General features: G+C 37.4%; 5 protein-coding genes across 7 annotated transcripts in view; 2 read left to right on the forward strand and 3 right to left on the reverse strand.

Annotated features, from left to right (window-relative positions):
- Nucleotides 1-217: 217 nt before the first annotated feature.
- LOC104824184 (U3 small nucleolar ribonucleoprotein protein IMP4-like) lies at nt 218-3,666 on the reverse strand. Of its 2 annotated transcripts, none has more exons than XM_010556169.1 (10): nt 3,562-3,666; nt 2,990-3,135; nt 2,773-2,856; nt 2,068-2,177; nt 1,887-1,937; nt 1,609-1,752; nt 1,434-1,523; nt 974-1,080; nt 662-746; nt 218-540 (listed from the first exon to the last, which is right to left on the reverse strand). In XM_010556169.1, exons 2-10 carry the CDS (start codon nt 3,099-3,101, stop codon nt 442-444), a joined length of 882 nt encoding a protein of 293 aa, XP_010554471.1. In that variant the 5' UTR covers nt 3,102-3,135; nt 3,562-3,666; the 3' UTR covers nt 218-441. The 2 variants fall into 2 exon arrangements, with proteins under 2 accessions (XP_010554471.1, XP_010554470.1); XM_010556168.1 differs by having other exon boundaries at nt 2,990-3,138.
- A 171-nt stretch (nt 3,667-3,837) lies between these two features.
- LOC104824185 (annexin D3) lies at nt 3,838-6,089 on the reverse strand. Its single transcript, XM_010556170.2, has 6 exons — nt 5,906-6,089; nt 5,521-5,666; nt 5,053-5,280; nt 4,656-4,868; nt 4,467-4,559; nt 3,838-4,149 (listed from the first exon to the last, which is right to left on the reverse strand). The coding sequence occupies exons 1-6, from the start codon at nt 5,979-5,981 to the stop codon at nt 3,946-3,948; spliced, it is 960 nt and encodes a 319-aa protein (XP_010554472.1). The 5' UTR covers nt 5,982-6,089; the 3' UTR covers nt 3,838-3,945.
- Nucleotides 6,090-8,540: 2,451 nt separating this feature from the next.
- LOC104824186 (annexin D4-like) lies at nt 8,541-11,018 on the forward strand. Its single transcript, XM_010556171.2, has 6 exons — nt 8,541-8,728; nt 8,803-8,975; nt 9,590-9,808; nt 10,111-10,332; nt 10,540-10,611; nt 10,690-11,018. Exons 1-6 carry the CDS (start codon nt 8,683-8,685, stop codon nt 10,933-10,935), a joined length of 978 nt encoding a protein of 325 aa, XP_010554473.1. The 5' UTR covers nt 8,541-8,682; the 3' UTR covers nt 10,936-11,018.
- A 996-nt stretch (nt 11,019-12,014) lies between these two features.
- Nucleotides 12,015-18,396, forward strand: LOC104824187 (protein LNK2). 2 transcript variants are annotated; one of them, XM_010556173.2, is made up of 8 exons: nt 12,015-12,385; nt 14,088-14,427; nt 14,516-14,645; nt 15,144-15,429; nt 16,239-16,943; nt 17,028-17,185; nt 17,591-17,974; nt 18,078-18,396. In XM_010556173.2, exons 1-7 carry the CDS (start codon nt 12,362-12,364, stop codon nt 17,961-17,963), a joined length of 2,016 nt encoding a protein of 671 aa, XP_010554475.1. In that variant the 5' UTR covers nt 12,015-12,361; the 3' UTR covers nt 17,964-17,974; nt 18,078-18,396. The 2 variants fall into 2 exon arrangements, with proteins under 2 accessions (XP_010554475.1, XP_010554474.1); XM_010556172.2 differs by lacking the exon at nt 12,015-12,385 and adding an exon at nt 13,780-13,839.
- Nucleotides 18,397-18,456: 60 nt separating this feature from the next.
- Nucleotides 18,457-20,557, reverse strand: part of LOC104824188 (DNA-directed RNA polymerase V subunit 5C) — a 2,376-nt gene continuing 275 nt past the window's right edge. The window contains exons 2-5 of the mRNA XM_010556174.2: nt 20,302-20,557; nt 19,404-19,580; nt 18,883-18,996; nt 18,457-18,749 (exon numbers count right to left, since the gene is read on the reverse strand). Coding sequence (XP_010554476.1) covers nt 18,624-18,749; nt 18,883-18,996; nt 19,404-19,580; nt 20,302-20,544 — 660 coding nt within the window. The 5' untranslated portion in view covers nt 20,545-20,557 and the 3' untranslated portion in view covers nt 18,457-18,623. The remainder of the gene's footprint in view (nt 18,750-18,882; nt 18,997-19,403; nt 19,581-20,301) is intronic.

Consider the following 20,557-nt stretch of genomic DNA (forward strand, 5'->3'; position numbering starts at 1 on the left):
CAATTAAAAATTATTTAAAAATACAAATTAAAAATCAATTATCTATAAACTTTAATCAGATTATTTTTAATTAATAATTTTTGTGTGGTCTTCTGTAAATTCTAATTAGAAAACCTATTCAACAAGTCTGATATATGAATCACACAAATATAACAAAATTTTATAGTTATATTAACAAAACCAGGAAAGGAATCACATACATAGGAGAATATATACGTGACTAGTAAACTGGAGGAGGATGTCTTTTAGAGATCATAGCTGTGTTCCAAAGCAATGGGAGCAAATACTATGTTGTCTGAACTGAATCAAAGATTTATCTAACAAATATAGAAACGATAAGTTTTACAACGATCTGCTCATGGTTTTACACCACTTATCAAAACCGCAATTCTAGAAACTTCACCATGAACGAACACAAAAAAAAGGCTCCGGGCATTCGGATCAATCGCCGATATACTTGCGTTTCTTGGCTGTGTTCATGTAAGGCTTGATGACAAATTCTGTCTGCGCTTCGTTTTGTTCCACAGTTCCAAGTTTTATCTGTAATTTTTACACAAGGAAAATGATACTTTTTAGAACTCGGAATTTTTCGACAAGTAAACAAATGAACGGAGAACACGATGATTTCTTGGAGATCTGGATGTGGAGGATGTATTCATACCTGGTAGAGTCGCAGTTCAAACCGAGGACCAATCTCTTTGAGTTCAATCGATTTTGGGCCTCCTGCTTTTTCGTAGACATGATTCCTGTATGCTCAGAAGATTTTCAATAGTGAGTTGAGAATGAGAAACGAAACCTAACCTGCGTTTTCTCAGCAAGAAACTTCCCGCATCGAACAAGGGAAAGACAAATAGATTGTTATCGAAGTTACAAGTTAATTTGCAAGTGTCCATACATAATCATCATTGGCATAAGGCTTATAGAACTCGATAGGCATAGAAAAGCAACAAAACGGATGACGATAAAAACTGACCTGAATGAAATATAGTCAGATTGATTAGCAAAAGTGACGATGCGTCTTGCATCTGGTTTTGGAACTGGGAAAAGGTGCTTCAAGATGTTTGAAACTCTTTCACCAATCTGGAAAAAAATAGTATTCCCAAAATTTTCAGAATGTACATATGGTTGGAGCAACGATTTTGACCAAAGCTAAAGTCATGTAATAGGAAGTGGAACCAATTAGAACAAGAAAGCAATGATACCTTGATCATTCTAACTGAAAGTAACCAAACATTTTTCTAGATCCAAAAGCAGAGGATATAATTGTTTTTCGATATGATATACTCACAATTCCTAGCAGTGATGAATAAATTGATTCAAAGTACGGCACATGTAAATGTCAAATGGCTTTATTCTTAGAGAGAAAATATATATATAACATAAAATATATATATATATATATAACATATCTTGCAGATTGGGGAAAATGATACCATGGTTGTAAAGTTGTTAAATATAAGATGAGGATATTGCTCTGGCATGTTTCCAATTGATTTCTTGTCTTGAATTTCATGCCTTGTAACCTACAAAGAGGGTCAAGATTAACAAAAATAACCTAGAAAGAAAGGTAAAAATGCTAAAAAATAAAATCGTTCAGAAAATACATACCACATTGAGCAATCCAAAGTACGCAGTTGGACCAAATGGAAGGTGAGACACGATAAGACCATCAGGCACACCACGGTGTTCGTGAACCAGCACTACATCTGTAAAATCATGTGACCGAGCCGTTTCAATTATCTCAGAAATGACCTGCCAAAAGGAGTGAGGAGTTCAAGAGTAGTTCCAAATGAAGGTATCTGTTTCCTTGCAAAACGTGTGATTGCTGACAAAATTAATTTAGACGAGCATAGAAAGAAAGATGGTGGCTATAACAGCATACAGACCTGACCACCACGATTTATTCTCTGTGCATTAGGAAATACAAACTTCAGTTCCTGCATCAAAATTTCATATCAGCAGAGAGGTTAACATCAAAATTGATAGCAACATAAAACTGGGACAAACAAAGGGAAACAAGAGCAACTGAGTATGCAGACACATATCAGATAACATAACTACTCATACCTTTACGAATTGTGTGAGTGGGGCACTTGGATTCCTAGAGGTTGTCAGCAAAATCTTAGGATCTTTTTCCGCCGCGTTTGCATATTCATCATCAATATGTGTCCGCTGTACTATATTTCAGCAAGAAAAAAAAAGTTAACCACTAGCCTTTTCTCCATAATGATTCATCATAACACTCATTGACCAATGACCAGAAAGCAAAGAATGATAGAAACTTCTGAAATCACAGGTTAAATCCCAACAGAACATATCAAAGAGTAAAAACGAAACATATGGCACAAATGCAGCTCTTGTGCCTCAGCCACGTTAACTCAAAACCAGGATATTCCTTCTTTTAAAACAACGAAGCAATCCTGTTGATCATTCAACTTATTCCAATGAAGAATGGTTCAAATGTCGGCTTTTGAATCTCTGACACAAGTTCAGAAACTAATACCAGCAAAAAGACTACTGATACAGTATTATGCTCATAGATCATGTAAATTGTAGCATCGACATAATACAATCACACAGCTTTACTTCTCTCCAATTCTACCTCAGATGTGCATCCACAAAAGCTTTCACAAGACAAACCCACTAATTCTGCTCCAAAATTCATTTTCTCAAGACTAAAACTTGGAGAGGAAACCTAAACTTTCAGGGTTTAAACCAGCGAGGCAGCGAGAGGAAAAGAAGCAAAGAAAAGAGAGGAAAACCCAGAAGTACCGGCAGTATTTTCATCTTCAAGATCAATTTCCTGGCGAAGGGTTGCCTCCTCATTGCGCAGCTCAGTAGGAATTGGCTTTCCTTCTGTAAAACACAAGGATCATCACTTAGAACACCAAAAAATAAAAATAAGAAAATCAAAGTCATGAACTGTGAAGGAAACTCATTATCCTTTACTTAAAGGATAACAATAGAAATGAGAAGAGTTTCATATCACCTTGCAGAGCTTCCCTGATCTTCCGCTTCTTCTCATAGAGCAAACGCTCTTTGCCTTCCAAGTTTTTCCTGTACAGATACTCTTTCCTTAACCTAACGTTTCTGCGCAACATCTTGACAGAGACCAGAAGGAGCCTTCTTCTTTTTCTTCTGATTACGGCATTATGTGAAAAAGGTTAAATCTCGTATATTAAGCAACACATTTTCTAACGACTATGTCAAAAGAAAAGGCAAGATAACAGTACAAAATCTTTCATGTCATTGTTTTGGTGTTTGTTTAAGTTTGTCATTGTTCCAAAATCTAGTTTCATGATTATTTCAGCTGAAGGTCCTTTTGGCTCGGAAAGAATTCGATTCTAAGCTTTTCTCTGAAGAAATTCCGTCGACCAAGAATGTAATTAGAATGATGAGAGTGAGAGGAGCCTAATTCACTACGCACTTTTTTCCTAGAAACGAGTCGACATATGATCGCCAATAAAGCCCCGTGCCGAGTTCTCGGGCACGGAAAGTAGAGAGAACGAATGAGAAAACAAAAGAGGGAGAGAGAGAGAGAGAGAGAGAGAGAGAGTTTACGGTGCACAGGCGACGACGAAGAGGACGAAGAAATCCGACAATGGCGCCGAGGAAACGCGAGAAAGTGAAGAACAGATCGATAAACCCTAACGGCGACGAGGGCTTAAAGACGACGGCCCAAGCCTTTTTTTCATTTCAATTTTTTATAAGTAAACTCTTCCACATTTGCATTTAAGCCCTAACAAATTTGAGATATTTCAAGTTCAGATCAAACTATTTAAATTGACAAAATAACCCAAATATTTTGAGATTCTCTTGATTCCGTGAACAACCTGAGATCAAAGAAATTCGTTTTCGTTTTGTCTCTTCCAATTCTCAGAAATTATTGTTAAGAAAATTGACAAAAGATACATAAAGCAAAGATCCAAGAGCACCAAAGCAACATCAGATTTTGGATCCAAGTAAGGTCATGAGGAAGTCCTTGTAATCCCCAGAAGTATCACCGATGACTTCATTGTCCATGCTTGTATTGTACATGTTGAAATACTCTCCTCGTACCTTCATCATGTCGACCTCAGCTCGTGTCACAATCGCTCTCGTCAATGAATCTTCGTCTGTTCCGAAACCCTCGATGGATTCTCTCACAACCTGTAAAACCGATAAGACGAGAATCTAAGGTATAACATATTTGCTCTGTTCACTTGTCTTGAACAGAGTACAGTTTCGGGTTTGGTTACTGAAGTTCCATTTTTAAGTATTGGAAACTGGTAATCTTTCTGTTAGTAGAATTGAGGATGTTCGGTTTTAGTTTTGTCTGGTTTCCATCGAACTACGGGCAGATCTCAGAGTCATCGGCTTCAACTTCTGTTCTAGGCTCCATGGGTTATGTTCTTGTCTGATTACTCACCCATTGTAGTTTTATAATTCAGACAAAAGATGTAACAGCCAAGTGAAACCAGTGGTACCTTTGCAAAATGTTTCTCAGGGCACTCTATGCACAAGACAGCCATCTGCAAGAGGGTTTTCAGATCAGCATCCCCAAGGCATCCGTCGATGTCCTGTCAAGACAACAGCATGAATATGAGCAAGAAATAACAAATCACCAGAAGAAAGAAGACAAGAAACATAATAAAACAAGACATCGTGATCTGAACCTTGTCGATTGTGTTCCCGAATTTCTGCTTGTACACATCGAACGTCGTTCTGAGCTGATAGAAGTTCCGGGTTCCGAGTATGTGCATGACATGGTCGTGATCTAACCGCTTGTTTTCAATTGCTTCATGCAGCATAGCTACCTCTGTATCAGCTACTTCTGCGTCCACCTTCTCTTTGTCATATCTGTATGAACTGACCAAACCCAACAGAATCTACACAGAATCAGAAATGACAACAAAGTCAGCTTTTCGTTACGAAGCCTGAGTTTCGACAGGAAAAGCGCAAAACTTTGACACCCGTTTTACCAAACGAGCTCAGAATGCATTTCAAAATAAAACAACACAATTATCGTAAAATACTGACATTTCAAGAAACTAGGAACATGTTTTTGTTAACCTTTGCAAGGGGAGGAGGCAAAGAGGCTGCAATATCCTCTTCCAGAGAGGACTCGAAGACAGAACAGTAAGCCTGTCTGACAGCAATCAGATGGTTTGGAGATGTCGTGCAAGCAGTCTCCACTATCGTTTTCAGATGTTTTATCCCTTTCTTCTTCACCTTCAACGCCTCATTCGCCAGCCTTGCATCCCTCTCCGCTGGATCATATGTCCATAATATCACCGCTTTCTACATTTTTAACATCATAATGATCACTTCTCCGCTATTGAATCTCCAATTTCGGGGATTTAATGAATGTGGATTTCAGAAACAAGTTCACAATCTACAGCTACAGGAGATTCATCCAATGCACACTCATAAAGATAACGGCTGCAAATTAAAGTCTGGAAACTAAATTAAAGATTAGAAAAGCTCCGGAATCTTGACGTCTAGCGAAAAAGTGGACGTGAAAGTGTTGATTTGATATACCAAGAAATCTCCAGACAACTCGGAGAAGAGCTCTTCGATGAGATCTTTGTCGTAAATCTCTCTGTATGTCTCTCTGATTTTCCTTCTCTGACTCGCGTTTCTTTGTCCCAAAACCTTTATAATGGCCTTCTCATCAGTTCCCCATCCTACAAAAGTCAGAATTCACCCTTCACTATCTCGTGTCTTCGCCGTGTTTACAAATGCAAAATCACGAGATTTTCACGTTTTCGAAACGGAAAACCGAAAATTATCCCCAAACACAAAATACCCAGAAGCCGATTTGGAGATGGGCACTAAACAAATGCATCAAATCGATTAAAACGCACAAACACATGCGTGTATACACACACACATGTGCGCGTGTATACAAAGTGATTATACGTACCTCGAAAAGCGTTCTTGAGAGTTTCACAGTCTTGGGCTGGAGAAGGAACATCATCTGGGATTCTAATGGTGGCCATTCCTCTCTCTCTGTCTCTCTTTAAATTTGATTATTTCGGATGTTCTTCCCTTTTATTTTCCTCCGTGATCTAAGGTTCTGTTTTGTTCTTGTTTAGATGCAAGTCTATTTCCGTTTATTTTTCCAGAGATGGGCGAGGTTATTTTGCAGTTTATATGTATAATGACGGGAATGCCCTCACTAGGAAACAGAAATTACTTCACGACCCTAAATATCCAGCGACGTCAGTTTCGCGGGACAATTAGTAGACATGCAATCAAATCCAAGGCGGACATTATAAAAAAAATAACCTCCATATACTATTTTAATTTTAACCTATTTTTTTCAGTCGAAACTATATGATCATAATTATAATTTAGTCATATAATAATTATATTATTCATAATATTAAATTTATATTGATCACGTTATTTCACCATATTCATTCTTTACATATCAAACTAATCATTTAATAAAACTATTAATAATTTTAAATTATAACCAATATGACCATCATATAATCAAATTATAATTTTGGTCACATAGTTACAATTGAGAAAGATATAGATTAAAGTTAAAATAATATATATAGGGTATTTTTCATATAATGCCTTCTAAGGCTGGTTTTATTTTTTTAAATTTTTTTTGTATGAAGATTGGTCTATTGCTCTATAGTTCTCTTTATTAAACATATTTAAATTATCTTCCAAATATATTTTGAAGATCTAGAAAACCCAAATATCTGTAAGATTAATATATATATATATATATTCCGAGGGGAAACGACTATTGACTACATCTCATTATGTGTATGTGTTTGTGTGGTCAAACGTAATAATTGAAACAGCCGGGGACTCGTCAAAAAATACAAATCACACGTTTTTAACCATTTAAATAAATGATCGGATCTATGTCTCGATCCGAAAATGAAATTTCTTCTTTTAATAATTGAAAAACTGTTAATATGTTTAATCATATGGTTTTTTTCTTATATATTATATATATAAATTTAATTATAGAAATATTGAACATAGTTGTCAAGTAATTACGCGTTAATTCGATATATATATATATATATTGTACATCATGCACGCAAATCGAACAATAAACCAAACATGGTTCTTGAGGCTAAAGTCTCATTTGTCCCTACCACCTTATCTAGTCTTCATGGGCGGTGTGTCATAATATAATATATAGTTTTAGCGTTTGTCATGACATATTCATGACTGTGTTTTTGTCCTTCATACGTATTACTGTTGGAAGTCGGGTCGATCGAGCTGGATGTTGCAAAGATTTTGAATTATTCCAATTTAAATTCGAATATTTCCTTCCTGATTAAATGTTTCGGAATTCAAAAAATTCAAAATATTTACGGGTATATCCAACTCTATCTTTTATTTTTTATTACCAAAATGTTCATATATATACCCAACTCGGAAAACGTATTTTGTTTTATGATTAAAAAAATTTTAGGACAAATTTGTAGTATTGGTAAAAGAATGAGGATATTATAAATATTCGATTATTAAATGTTAACATCCGAATATGATTTACAGTAATTGTGTGGGCGAAACTCGAACTCGAACTTAAATTTTTCGAACCCTAAAATCATATATGTTTTTCCCTAAACATTAATTATTAATCAACGACATATAAAATCTAGTAAAATTGGGGGAAAACCCGATGTGAGTTGGTTAAGAAACATGACGGGAAACCATGAGATCGGGGGTTCGACTCCTTGACATCTCTTTAACTCTCACCTGTCGTTTGTCAATTATGATTGATTATCTCCCACGTGTGTGTTGCAGGTTCGTGCGCGTGGGTTTGGAGTTTTCTTTGGTCCGCGATACTGTCTTGATGGTATCATTGTCTGGTTCATTGGGCTGTGACCCGAAGGATTATGGGACAAGTTACCCAATGTATCAAAAAAAAAATCTAATAAAATTCAGATAATTCTTATTGTGAAAATTCAGAAGATAAAGTTTCTGAAAATTCACAATATCGCCTCGTGTAAAACGTGATATTTGTCTTTTATGTTCAATTGTTTTGTCTGTGAGAGCCTGAAACATAATGAAGAGCTGTTCTCTCCTAAGTTCACACTGTATTGCCTTGTCTTTTTCGTCACCTTTAAAAGTCTCCCATGCACCATGATTCCATTATTCAACTTTTTTTTTCCATGAATTATTTTTTCTATCAGAAAAAAAAGCTTAAAACTATTGGGAATGAGTTGGCATGAATCTTGAAAAGAATTTAAACATTTGATTGGATTTTAGCTAATATTATTACGTTTTTAATCCAATAAAATTTAAATGCTATTTTTTACTTAAAAAAATTAATGAACCATACGAACAATTTACATCGCACGAAAAAATAGAGGTTATCTCAATTTATAAACAAACTATATATATATATATATTAATGTGTAATATTATTATATGTAAATCATATCTATCAATAAAGCAAGCTTATTCAATGCGCACCGTTTTTTCAAAACTTTTTATTAACAAACGTGCAATAAATTCATATGGAAACATCATTATAGCATTTTGACGTTTGTCTAAGAGAAGGGCACGATTAAAAACGGTCGTATGTACCCAAATTGCCCTGACCCTCTCTTCGAAACCACAATATTACCCTTCGTCACCTTCGTATAAATTCCGCCATTTCTTCTAAAGCGTACTTGCAAAAGACGAAATAACAGGGGAAAAAACACGCGAACAAAAATGGATGTTTCTCTTGATTTGGAAGTTCTCTCTAATGCGATATCAGGTAATAATCAGATTATAATTTTCATTAATTGTTTAAGTAATTGTGATTAACGAAGAGCGATTGCGATTAATTAGGGTTGGGAGTGGACGAGAAATCACTGGTTTCGATTCTGGGGAATTCTCATTTGGAGCATCGAAGATCGTTCAGAAAAGAGAACCCTAAATTCTTCGTTGAAGACGAGAGGGGTTTCGAGAGATGCGAAGATCAGTTCCTCATGCATCTCAAGCAAGAGTTCACGCGCTTCAATGTGAGTTTTTTTGTTGTTTGTTTTCTTCTGATTAACGTAATTAATTAACGTTAATTGTTATTAAGGGAATTAATTAACGTTAAACCCAACAATTATGTTGGACTCCGTTTCAACGGAACACGAGAAAGAGCTGACCCTAAAATTTTCAGAATTACACTTTCGACCCTAATTTTAGAATGTGTACAATACCTCCCAGTTAAATTTATTTGATCATCCCTCTTAAAATTGCTATTTCAAAAACTTGTAAATTAAATTTCTGCTATTCTCATAAAGACATTGGATGTAATGCTATACAATGTTTTAAGAAACATACCTGACAGCTGACACGGATTATTTAGATGTATTTAATCACCTTGGTCTAGTAAATGAATTTTAATATGAAACTCTATAAATACCATATGAAATATCACAAAACAAATAAATGGTCCACGAGTTTCTTATCTAGTTTAGAATTTGATCCCTGTTGAATTAGAGCAATTTCGTATAACAATCGCGGAGACAAAGTATTAGCGAAATCTATATGTACACTTTTTGGTCGGAAATAATGAGATAAAAATATAATAATATGTAAAAAAGTGATATTATGTAATTTTTTAATTTATAATATGGGTTAGAATGCGGTGGCGATGTGGACGATGCATGCATGGGAGAGAGATGCGAGGATGGTGAAGAAGGCATTGGAAAAGGGACCGAAGTCTTATAACCTAATAGTGGAGGTGACATGCACGCGCTCTTCCCATGAGCTCTTGGGTGCTCGCAGAGCTTATCACTCTCTCTTCGATCGGTCCATGGAAGAGGACGTCGCTTCTCACGTCCACGGCCCTCCTCGCAAGGTTTTTATATACAATAAAATATTTTCATTTTAAATGCTTCTAAGAGATGTGGACCGTATAACCGAAGATTTTATAATATCTGAATATGTGTTTGAAGGTTTCGGATATTAAGATTTTAAATCTAATCTCGTATATATCCATGGTTTCGGATATCCAGATTTCGGGCATTCGATCCAGATATTGGAAAAAATATTTAAGAAATATTATGAAAGGTTATTTTAGTTTTTAACAATATAAGAAAATGTTATAATTTTTTTTAAGAAATATTAAGATCAATTCCGCTAATGATATTCAATGAACAGCTACTTGTGGGGCTTGTGAGCGCTTATAGATACGAAGGGAATAGGGTAAATGAGAAAACTGCAAAGTCGGAGGCCGAAGCTCTTGCGGAAACGATCGGACGAGAAGGACATCTAGCCATCGAGAACGACGAGCTTGTACGGATTCTGACAACTAGAAGCAAACTCCATCTCCGACATGTCTTCGATCTCTACAGCGAGATATCTCGCGCCGAGATAGCCGAGGTACGTATTATATGAAGAAGATACAATAGTTAAATTATTTACATAACGCAAGAATATATACCCTTTACACTCTTATATGTACGTTGTTGATTTGATCGCTTGTGCATTCGATTACATCATTGTCTCTGTTGCGTTTTTGATAAAAAAAACATATGGAGTTTGATTCATTTCGGTACGGTTTTGTGGGTTTGATGGTTCGATTTTCAGGATGCGACCGGGTCTTCGGTTTTGAGTGACACATTTCTTTGTCTGTCCAGACCTTCAGCGTATTTCAGCAAGGTATGCTAGCTACCGAGAAAAAAGCGATTCGAAAATTTCATTAGTCGAATCTTGTGAACTTATTCTCTCTATGTTTAGCTATTGGATGAATCGTTGAGCGAGGAAGCGGACAAGAAAGCAAAAAAATGGCTGACAAGAGTGATAGTGACGAGAGCAGATCATGCCGACATGAGAGAAACCATCGAAGAATATCATCGGCTCTTCGGACAGTCTCTGGCCGAGAAAATCGAAACGAGGACCAAAGGGAACTACAAAGATTTCCTGCTCACGTTGTTGGCCAGATCGGATTTCAATTCGTCGAACGAGACAAGTCCTCTTTCCTAGTTTGAAGTTCTGGTTCTGCGCTTTGTTTTGTTCGTGGTTTGGTTCCTGGACTGGTTTTTGGTAATAAAGGATTGTTTTTCGCTTTTGTTCCTAGCAAGAAATATAGACAGTGAAGAATATTAATGGGTGACCATTTCGGTTTTTTTTCTATTAAGATTATGTCCAGGTTTAGTTATTTCGGTTATAAAAAACTATAATCTTTCAGTTTTAATTTGTTTTGGTTCAATTCGATTCAGTATGAATTCAATTTTTTATTGATAAAAATAATTTGTTTAAATATTTTTTTGATTTTTCGATTCAGTTCAGTTTGAATTTTAATGTTTTTCTAGATATAAAGAAGTAATAACCGTTTGACTTTTACGAAAACCGAACGGGAAAAGTAAACGAAGATGGAAATCGAAAATCGATGTAAAATTTAAATAGATATATTTTTTTATAATAAAAACGAAACAATTAAGAAGAACTAAAACCTAACAAAAACCGAGTATTTATGTAGTGGTAACAGATGGCGAAGCCCATTTATTACATAACAAAATGCCAATTGAAATGAAACTCCGGTCGTACCGTGTCGTACGGCTTGGCGTGGTATCCCAACACCTGTCATTTATGGTTTTTTGTACTTGGAAATCGAGAACTTAAACCGTTGCGGAGCTAAGATGGGTCCTTCATCGGTCAAAATCCGAATTACGGGTTCGAGTATGAATTGGAAATATAAAAAAAATATTAAAATATAACATAAATATATGTTTGAAAAAACGGTTTTACAAAATGTAACGGAAACTATACTCAAACATATTATTTTTATAAAAATAAAAGAACAAAAAAAGGAACCCAAATAATGTATAGACTGGGCCTTGTTCACAGAAGGCAAAAGCCCATTTATTATATATAAAAAATCCTAATTGAAATAAAACCCAAAAAAAAAACAATAATGTCCAATAGAGACGCAGCAAAAGATGCTCCTCTCTTAGCCACATATTTAGATACGATGTTCGTCTGACGTGGCACCCCAAACGGCTACTATTCCTCCTCTTATCAGACGGCACGTGACTCTTCGTTAAAGCGGGACCCACTCCACTTGCATCCTCAACCCCAACCTTCTCTCTCGAGACAACTCTCCTCTCTCCCATCACTGTAACTCCTTTTTCCCCTTCCCTTGATAACGCAAGGATTCTTAATCAAAGGTTTTATTTTTCTTCCTTCAGCCTACCTTTCGGGATTTGGGTCTCTGTTTTTTCCCCATTTTGTTGGATTTTTTTCGCTTGTTTTTTGTGGTGTTGATCTTATTGTTTCGAGTTTTTTTTTTTTTTTTTTTTTGGCTTTTTTGGTTGATTTTGTTTCCTGGTGGAGGAGGGTCGGCGATGTGTGGAGTAATCTGGGAGCGTGATTTTGGATTTTGCCTTGGGTATCTGCTTCGCTACTAGTCATGTTTGATTGGAACGACGAAGAGGTAAAATCTTCATATGCTTTTTATTCTTTTTCCCCTTTTGGCCTTTTTTTTCCTGTGGTTCTGCAATCCAGCTCTTGAGAAATCAGTACGATTCTGTGTCTGTATGAATATGGCGTCTTGATTTCTCGCCCAAGAATCTCGGACGCGCTGAATCATGAGTTTTAGGGTAGTTTTCATGCGGCGATGTTTTTCTCGGGGCTTTCGCCCTTTGCTTCTTGACCACTACCTCTCTGAAAGTCTCCTTTTTGTGTATGCGTACACGACTACACGTTTATATATATATATATATTCGACTGATTGATGAAAACAAGAAAAAGGGTCGTCTTTGTACCCAAAGTCTGGGATTTGTCAGTTCTTTAACATGTTCTCTGGAAACCAAAGGGGAGTAGTAGACAGATGTGGAAGGTGAATGATCAACTGGTTCCAGACGTAGATAGGTAGAAGTGGAACTGTAAGATGCTTCTATGATTCATGATCATGGAAGTGGAAACGTTCCCTCTCTGGACTAACGCTTGTGAGTTTATAAAGTTTTTTTTTTTGGTTTTGGATGACCTCTTTGGGTTTAATAAAATTCTGTTATCCTTTAGGGGTTTTTCTGAGTTAAGACAATGCAGCCAAGAGAAATATATGGTAGACAGATTATATGGCAGAAACATCTTTCAGAGTGATAGTGGTTTAAAATACTGTCATCTCCATTGATAATGGTTGTTTAGGATGCCTTCCATCCATAACTTTTTATGTCCATTGATTAGCTTCTGAAGGTCATTCAGAGTGGTAGTGGTTTTCGATGCCCTACTGAAACTCTTTCTTCCTGAGGTTTTTTGTCAACCTCTATGGTTCAATGCGTTCAGCGATGAAACTGCTACTTTCAGGTTTGTGTGTCATTAACTGCGATTCACAATAAGGAACTTGATAGATATTAGAATTTGACAGCATATAACTAGAGGTCTATTTCCAGACTCATATCTTGGAGCATACAAGATTGAGTTGACGAGGCGAAGCAATTAACATGCAAGAAATTGTTGGAGAAGCAGCATTTCCCATCTTCTGCCTATGTCGAGAAACCTGGGTTTCTTTATTTTTCTTCTCGCTGTCTACTTGCTTTAGGATTATTATAGAACAGTGAGTTATGAATTTACATTCGCCAGGGGATGAATGAAAATTATTTGTTTGGAGGGTTCGTAGTCTCTAAGAATGGCATTTCATGCATTCTGATATAGTTTATATTTTTTCCTTCTTCTCCAAAGAGAACCCTATTGGAGTGTTATCTGCACATATATGTGGGATAATTTAGATGGTAATTTAACATGACAACTAGTCGTAATTTGTTTCTAAATGTTCGTTTGTATCGATGAAAATTGTCTTTGCAAGTTACACTTGAGGTGGATTGAGGAATAATACTTCATCAGAAGATGCCAGAAACTCAATTTCTAGGTGCTCTTGCAATGGATAAGGTGGGTATGGATTGAGGAATAACACTTCATCAGAAGATGCCAGAAAGTCAAGTCTCACATTTATAGGACTAATTTTAGGAGCTACTGTGTATGTATCTAGTTCTAAAAGCATATGTTGCAGATCTGGCAGCATGTCCAGACAGTCATTTTACGTTTAGTTTTTAATTTTTGTCATCCTTTTGGTGTTGCATAGATGTTGAAACCTGCTTGCGTCTGATGTTTATTGTTCATGGTTTGCAATATTTCAGCTTAATAATATAATATGGGGTGATGACGGTGAGACAGACGACCATATTGTGCCTTTCAAGGAAAGAAGTGGACTACAACTTAACAGGAAGGAATGGAGTGAAAAGTCCAAGTCACATAAACCTGCTGAGCAGAAGACTCTTGCAGCTAAGATTGACCTCCATGGGAAAAAGGTGGCCAGTAGCTATAATGATAGTGAGGAGATTTCTAGCTCAGACTTCGGTTTGGACTCATGGCCTGAGACATCAGTATCTTTAGACACAAGAGTTAATCAAGATTCCAGCGGGACTGAAGTTTCCAATAGCTTAGCTGAGCCTGCCAAATTTAGTTCAACAAGTGGTGGTGAGTTGTGTGAAACGATGGAAGTTTTGTTCAGTAATGTGCTTTGCGATCTTATCATCTAACGGTTTTCTGTTCTTCATTTTCTCAGAGAAGACATCTGACCTTGGAAAGGGTCCTAATATTTTTCATAACTCTGATGAGAGTAAAGGGCAAAGTGATTTTGTCGACTACAGCTGGGCTAACATTGGTAGCTTCGATGATCTTGATCGAATGTTCAGGTAAAGATAATTTTCAGTATCTTCTAGTGCAGCACTGAAAGGTCCTACTAGGTATCCGGATAGGAAACCGTGGTAATCGAGCATTAATGTGTTCCTTGTCCATCTTACTGTTGCTTTACTCATGACCATGAATGAGGGCATCCATCCCCCACTTAAGGTCGTCTCCATTTTTTCTCATGAATCTCTGCTAATCACCTTCTGATTGTGGCTTGAAAAACTTCTCCCCAAACATTTTTTTGCTAGCATACATGAACATTGAAGTGTAAAATGTGGAACATGCTTGGATTTCGTGGCAGAATTCCTTAAAATCGTGAAATTCGCTGTAATGTGTAGACACTTAGACGTAACACATTTGTTCCAATTTTTATCTGTCCTGTGGTAAGATACATATTCTTGACATCAAAGTAAATTACTAACTTCAGAATTAACAGTACTTGTTGTTTTCATGCATATCGGTCTATATCTGACACAATATCCTCACAAGTGATGATTGTGCAGCAATGATGTCCCTATATTTGGAGATGGTAGTCTCAGCAGCGCTGATGAGTTATGGCCTTCTTCCAAAGATGTATCTAATAGTCCACCAAAATCGTTCCCGTCAATTCTGGACTTCCAAAATATAGGATTGGATACTAAAACTGACTTTGAGCAGCAAGGTGACCAACCGTTGTCATTGAGTGGAAAAACCGTTGATCCTTCATATCAAAATGTGCAAAATGCATGTCCAACATCAAAGATTGAACAGTACCCTGGGTATAAGGGTCAATCCACAGATGAGGAGCAGGTACTAAGCATAGAAGACTGCTTCATGCTCTCACACCTTTAATTTAAGTGAATAGAAGTAGGTTGCTTGTGTGTCTTCTTACTTTGGAAAATGGTTGCCTGCTGAAATGCCAGTGATTCTTAAGCATCATCTGAATTTGGACTTATATGGGAAAACCTCAGAACCAAAATCTAGCTTCACTGTTGACAACTTTTCTAATAATGAGATGTATTGGACATGGCTACTACTGTTTCTTTTTTCATTTGTTCTTTTATGGCTTTTGTTACTGTAAGTTTGGGTTATAGTCTTTTATGAGGTAGAGTTAGGGATTGGGTCAACATAAATGCTGTGTGGGATGTGTGACTGAAAACATTATGATGCCTCCAAATTATGTTGGCTTTTATCACCATTGAAATTGCTGTTAAAGTCATAGACATGCACTTATCAGAAATAGTCCAGCCTATTGTTGCCATCAGTCTTCTATTCACTCTCATTTGGGGTCTCTGCCTGTTCGTTCTTTATATTTCCTTCATCATTGTTTGCCTTCCGATGAATTTGCAGAGAGGTTAGACTGATGCGGGTTTGATTTCTTGCAATGTAGTGAGTGATGCTTTAGGTAGGGATTGCAGGGATATGACATTATGTAACTTGATCTTCGCTTATAGTAGCATTATGATCTAGGAATAACATTATTTTCAATGCTTTGGTCTTATGGATAGCATTAGTCAACCTTAGTTGAGCAGTTATAGAGCCTTCAAATAAAACATGAATATTGTTCTTTGTTGATCCCTGCAATTACTGTTGGATCTTGCAATCTTATTTTTGTCCAGGCATATCAGCAAAAGAAGCTGTTGAAGTTTTCAGCCATGCCAGAGGGTTCTGAGACAAGAACATTTCAAGATGTGTATGGTACTTGGTCTCCATCCAGAAATTCACCAGGACAGTTTGAAAATCAGCTGACACCCTCTTCACTACGTTCTTCTTCTGTGGCTATGAATCCACAGAGAAAGCTTCAAGGCTCTGAGACTTCTCAGTACATGCACATGCCAAACCCATACACGTCTGCTTCTGGTTTTGGGAATCTTTCAAATCCATATTCTGCTATTCCTCTAGTCTCCACCATCCAGTCTCCAGATCCTACGACTCAGTTGCTGCATCCTTCCTACAACATTTCCCCTGTGAATGCTATCTCAGCAAACAAAGCAGGAGATGCGTCTGCAAGACCTTTGACCATGACGCCTCAGGAAAAACTTGAAAAGTTGAGACGTAGACAGCAAATGCAGGCAATGCTTGCCATTCAGAGACAACAGCAACAGTTTCGTCATCAGGTTCCTGGAGCTGATCAACCCGTCGGCACTCAAGATAATCCGCTCCATCTTGTCGACAAAACTTATCTTGACGAGATAGCTGCTCAGCCTTCTTTTGATCCTAACTCACCTTTGGAACAGGATGATTCCAGTAACTGTGCTGTTGCTGCCGACAATAGTTCTGCAGAATTCTCAGTTCTTTATCGGCTTCAGGATGTTGTTGCCAAGGTTTGACAGAAATGTTTGGTGGATTCTTATTCTGTTGGATATTGGAATTTGGAGAAAAGACTGATACTCTAATTTTACCTGCAGTTGGACACGGGAATAAGACTTTGCATGCGGGATAGCCTATTCCGGTTGGCTGGGAGTGCAGTTAAGAGGCATCATGCTGGTGATACAACCTGTACTAACAAAACTAGCTGCAATGAACAAGAATCTATTTCCGTAGAAGATGCTAGAAAAGGCAGTAGGTAAGGAAATCTATTCACCTTTGTTCATGTTTAGAGAAGATTGCACATGATACTGGTTTTTTAATTGCATGGTGAATAGGCACCTTCTCTGCTGGACTCCTAGCTCTTTTTGTTTATGAGAACTAAAATTGATTCACCATGAGTCTACGAGATAAGGTTGTTCGTGCATCTGAACGAAAATTGGACGAAATGTGTGAAATTGCATACTCCTTTGCTTTAAAGTTTAAACTCCATGTTTCATTGTTGACCATGTTAAATAAAGATCCGGCTTATGAATTGTTGATTTGGATATACCTCATCTGCATCTGTAAATGAAGCTGTGCTCTATTTAAATCATATCAATGATACATCCACGGTGTAGCTGGAGCTTATGCCATGAACCCTTTCTTGGTTTTCTTGTCACAGCTATGCTGGGATGCCAGACACGGAAACAGTGACCAATCCCATAGACCGAACTGTGGCCCATCTGCTCTTTCACAGACATTTTGAAGTGCCAATGAAGAATCTTGAGGGGCCAGAATCACCTGTTTCCTCAAAGATGGGTACCGAAAGAAAAGTGAGCTTTCCAAAATGCAGCACTCCAGAGAGTTACATAACTAAGCAGAAAGTTTCAGAGGAAGGACCTGCTGCAGGTACATTGGCTTCAACGCAGCAGACGAATCAGTTCGAAACAAGTCCTTCCGTTGACACTTCTGCGAATACACTCAACTGCAGATCCAGTTCTGTTGGTGGTGCTGAGCTTGAAGCTCTTCCAAATGAAAATGAAAAAAAATTGTGAAACTCGGAAGGGTAATTCCTTACTATATCAACTTCCATTCTATACTCTAATGCTCTCCTTGGACTTATATATGGATTTACTGGTAATGCCAAGATCTTCTTATTTTGTTGTCAGCCGATTAGGAGGTTGTCAGAGAATGGCTTGTGGAGGATTCAGGTTTTTGAACAGTAAACGCCGGTACAATGGGCTCAAGCAACTTCCCTCCCCTGTCTTCCATGAAACACAACTCCTTTTAACTCATTTCGATTGAAGCTTGTGTCTAGATACAAATCTTACTTATACCTATACTTCTGTTTCATGTTTGCTTTTTAGATTCTCGGTTGTGTTACTGAAACCAAGAGGCTTATGTAGGTAGTTATCAATAAGTCTTGGGTTATCTGCAAAATCTCGAAAACTTTTCAATGAATTGTTTGCTCGATTCCTTTCTAAACCATATCCATCTTTTCGTTCTTGTAACCCGTAAGAACATAAAAGAAACAAACTACTGCACAAATGAGAACAATTCTGCATTCAGAAAGCTGGAAAACGAAAAGAAACACAGATTGTCTCAGCTTCGAAGTCCTAAAGCTTTAAGGTTTTAAAACTGTTCTTGGCAAAAAAAGCCAAACACTAAAAAATTCTCAATAAACTTAAATGAGGAATTGAGGCGTAAAAAAAGAATCAAACGATGCAACGGTATGTGACAAATGATCCAACAGGCTCTGCCTTGTACATAAACTTGACCACCTGACCCTTCTCCAATCCATAGTATTTGACAAAGCTGTCACTCTCCAGCATACGTGGAAGCTGGAAAAGGAAAACAGTAAGAAGGCGATTTTGAATCACATTCAAGAATCCATATTTCTTTGGGAAAATGTGTTACAGCGGAACATAGAGAATTATATGTAAAGCAAGAACGCAAGGAAAAGTTTAGGCAGACCATCTTGTCCTCTAGGCCATACTTCTTCAACAACCTTGCCTTCTCTTCTTCGCTTAAAACCTCGTGTTTTGGCTGCATAACGTGCTTTGAGATGTTCACCAACAAGTCTGTTATCTGTTTGCAAAACAAAAATAATCATCTTCAAGAAAGCTTATACAGGAGAGTCCAGTCAAGTGCAAGAGATTTTGACAAAGCAGGACCCTGCCCAAGGCTAAGTAAAAATCCTTCAGGTTTCGACAAAATTTCCCATCTCTGGCACGGTGTAAATGATGACATTAACACTGTATATTTAGAATGATTTTCCCCAGGCCTGCAAATGGTTTCTTAGCAAGAGCTAGTATCTATAAACTCAATCACAACAATATCGCCGACTATCATATTTAACACGAAGTCCTACTTGTGAAGCCAAGTATCATGTTTCAAATTCCTGTATAAACTCTAGAGAGACAACGATATATCTAAAACTGCATAAAATATAGCAAAGACATGAACCAGAGTGACTAATTAATAGCTGAGCTTACCATAAAAGTTTCAACCTTGTAAGGAAATGTTGGCAATTCATTTTGAGCAAAGCGGTTCATTTTACTCTGTAAGACCAAGATCAGGCCATGTAAGCCTTCACTGCCAGCAATCTGACCACGGACAGCACGAATTGATTTCACGGTTATCGGTTCAGTCCCCATGAATATAACAAGCATCTGGAAAAACCATTGCAGTTTAGAACTAACATGACATAACATAACGTAAATAAAAAGAGGATGAGATTTGGCATACTCAAAATACTCAATTCCCAAAGCTTATTATCAGCAAATAAGCTGCTTGACAGAAGTCACAACTCATCCAGTAAGCCAAGGGCCATGTTTAAGTATCAAAGGTTCAGGCATCCAAACAGAAAAGAGTGGGACACAACAAAATCAATCAGGGGACTGGAACTGGAAACATCATCACTGTTCCATTACTTTCTCGACGTAAAAGTCAGAGCAAAGCCCAAATCTCACCCCTGGATGTTTAGTACACATGATATAAACAGATAAGCACCAAGCGAAAGGTCGTGAATCCCGTAGACATTCACTATCGGGGTCACTAGAACTATATTTCTTGACATCCAAGGAACAGATTATCCGGGTTAGGGCAGTGATCTTTTACTTCTCAACAACAGACCCATAACAAAACCCCAAATTTGAGAAGCAAGAGATGAAACGAAAACCAGGAGAAGAAAAAGAATGTGCACAAATAACAGTAAAAAAACTCTTTCGTGCAGACGCCTCATCTCATTACAACCCAAATTTAGAATAGCCCAGATGAAAAGTTCACGCCTTTCTCGAACTTTCCTCTGTTTTCGGACGAATCCAGCCCAAAAACTAGAACCTCATTGAAAAAAATACGCGGTCCTTGAAAAAGAGGCCAAAAAGCTCACACCTTTCTACCAGGATCATCACGAAGAGGGACGCAAATACGGACTCGTTCGAGATTCGGCTTGTCTCCGAAACTGGAACGGAACTCGTCGAGTGAGCAACTCAGTTCCGAGTCGACAACCTCGTAGCCCCTGTCGTGAAGCATCTCGAGAACTGTCTTGCGAGCCAAGTAAACCCGCTTGGTGTCCACGTCACTTTCGTCCACGAACCTCCCAATGCACTGACTCTCGCCGCCTGAAGCCGCCATTCTCACACTCTTT

This window comes from Tarenaya hassleriana, unplaced genomic scaffold (assembly GCF_000463585.1).
Source record: "Tarenaya hassleriana unplaced genomic scaffold, ASM46358v1 Cleome4, whole genome shotgun sequence".
Lineage (NCBI taxonomy): Eukaryota > Viridiplantae > Streptophyta > Magnoliopsida > Brassicales > Cleomaceae > Tarenaya > Tarenaya hassleriana.

Coding starts and splice junctions, on each gene's coding strand:
- LOC104824187 (XM_010556172.2), top strand. CDS start 13,798: ATGCCAGAAACTCAATTTCTAGGTGCTCTTGCAATGGATAAG. Junction 15,430..16,238: donor AATCCACAGATGAGGAGCAG/GTACTAAGCATA, acceptor ATTTTTGTCCAG/GCATATCAGCAAAAGAAGCT. Junction 16,944..17,027: donor TTCAGGATGTTGTTGCCAAG/GTTTGACAGAAA, acceptor TTTTACCTGCAG/TTGGACACGGGAATAAGACT.
- LOC104824185 (XM_010556170.2), bottom strand. CDS start 5,981: ATGGCCACCATTAGAATCCCAGATGATGTTCCTTCTCCAGCCCAAGAC. Junction 5,281..5,520: donor AGTTGTCTGGAGATTTCTTG/GTATATCAAATC, acceptor TTAAAAATGTAG/AAAGCGGTGATATTATGGAC. Junction 4,560..4,655: donor TCGGGAACACAATCGACAAG/GTTCAGATCACG, acceptor TTGTCTTGACAG/GACATCGACGGATGCCTTGG.
- LOC104824186 (XM_010556171.2), top strand. CDS start 8,683: ATGGATGTTTCTCTTGATTTGGAAGTTCTCTCTAATGCGATATCAG. Junction 9,809..10,110: donor TCCACGGCCCTCCTCGCAAG/GTTTTTATATAC, acceptor TTCAATGAACAG/CTACTTGTGGGGCTTGTGAG. Junction 10,333..10,539: donor CTCGCGCCGAGATAGCCGAG/GTACGTATTATA, acceptor TTCGATTTTCAG/GATGCGACCGGGTCTTCGGT.
- LOC104824184 (XM_010556169.1), bottom strand. CDS start 3,101: ATGTTGCGCAGAAACGTTAGGTTAAGGAAAGAGTATCTGTACAGGAAA. Junction 2,178..2,772: donor TGAAGATGAAAATACTGCCG/GTACTTCTGGGT, acceptor GCTGAAATATAG/TACAGCGGACACATATTGAT. Junction 1,938..2,067: donor CACTCACACAATTCGTAAAG/GTATGAGTAGTT, acceptor ATTTTGATGCAG/GAACTGAAGTTTGTATTTCC.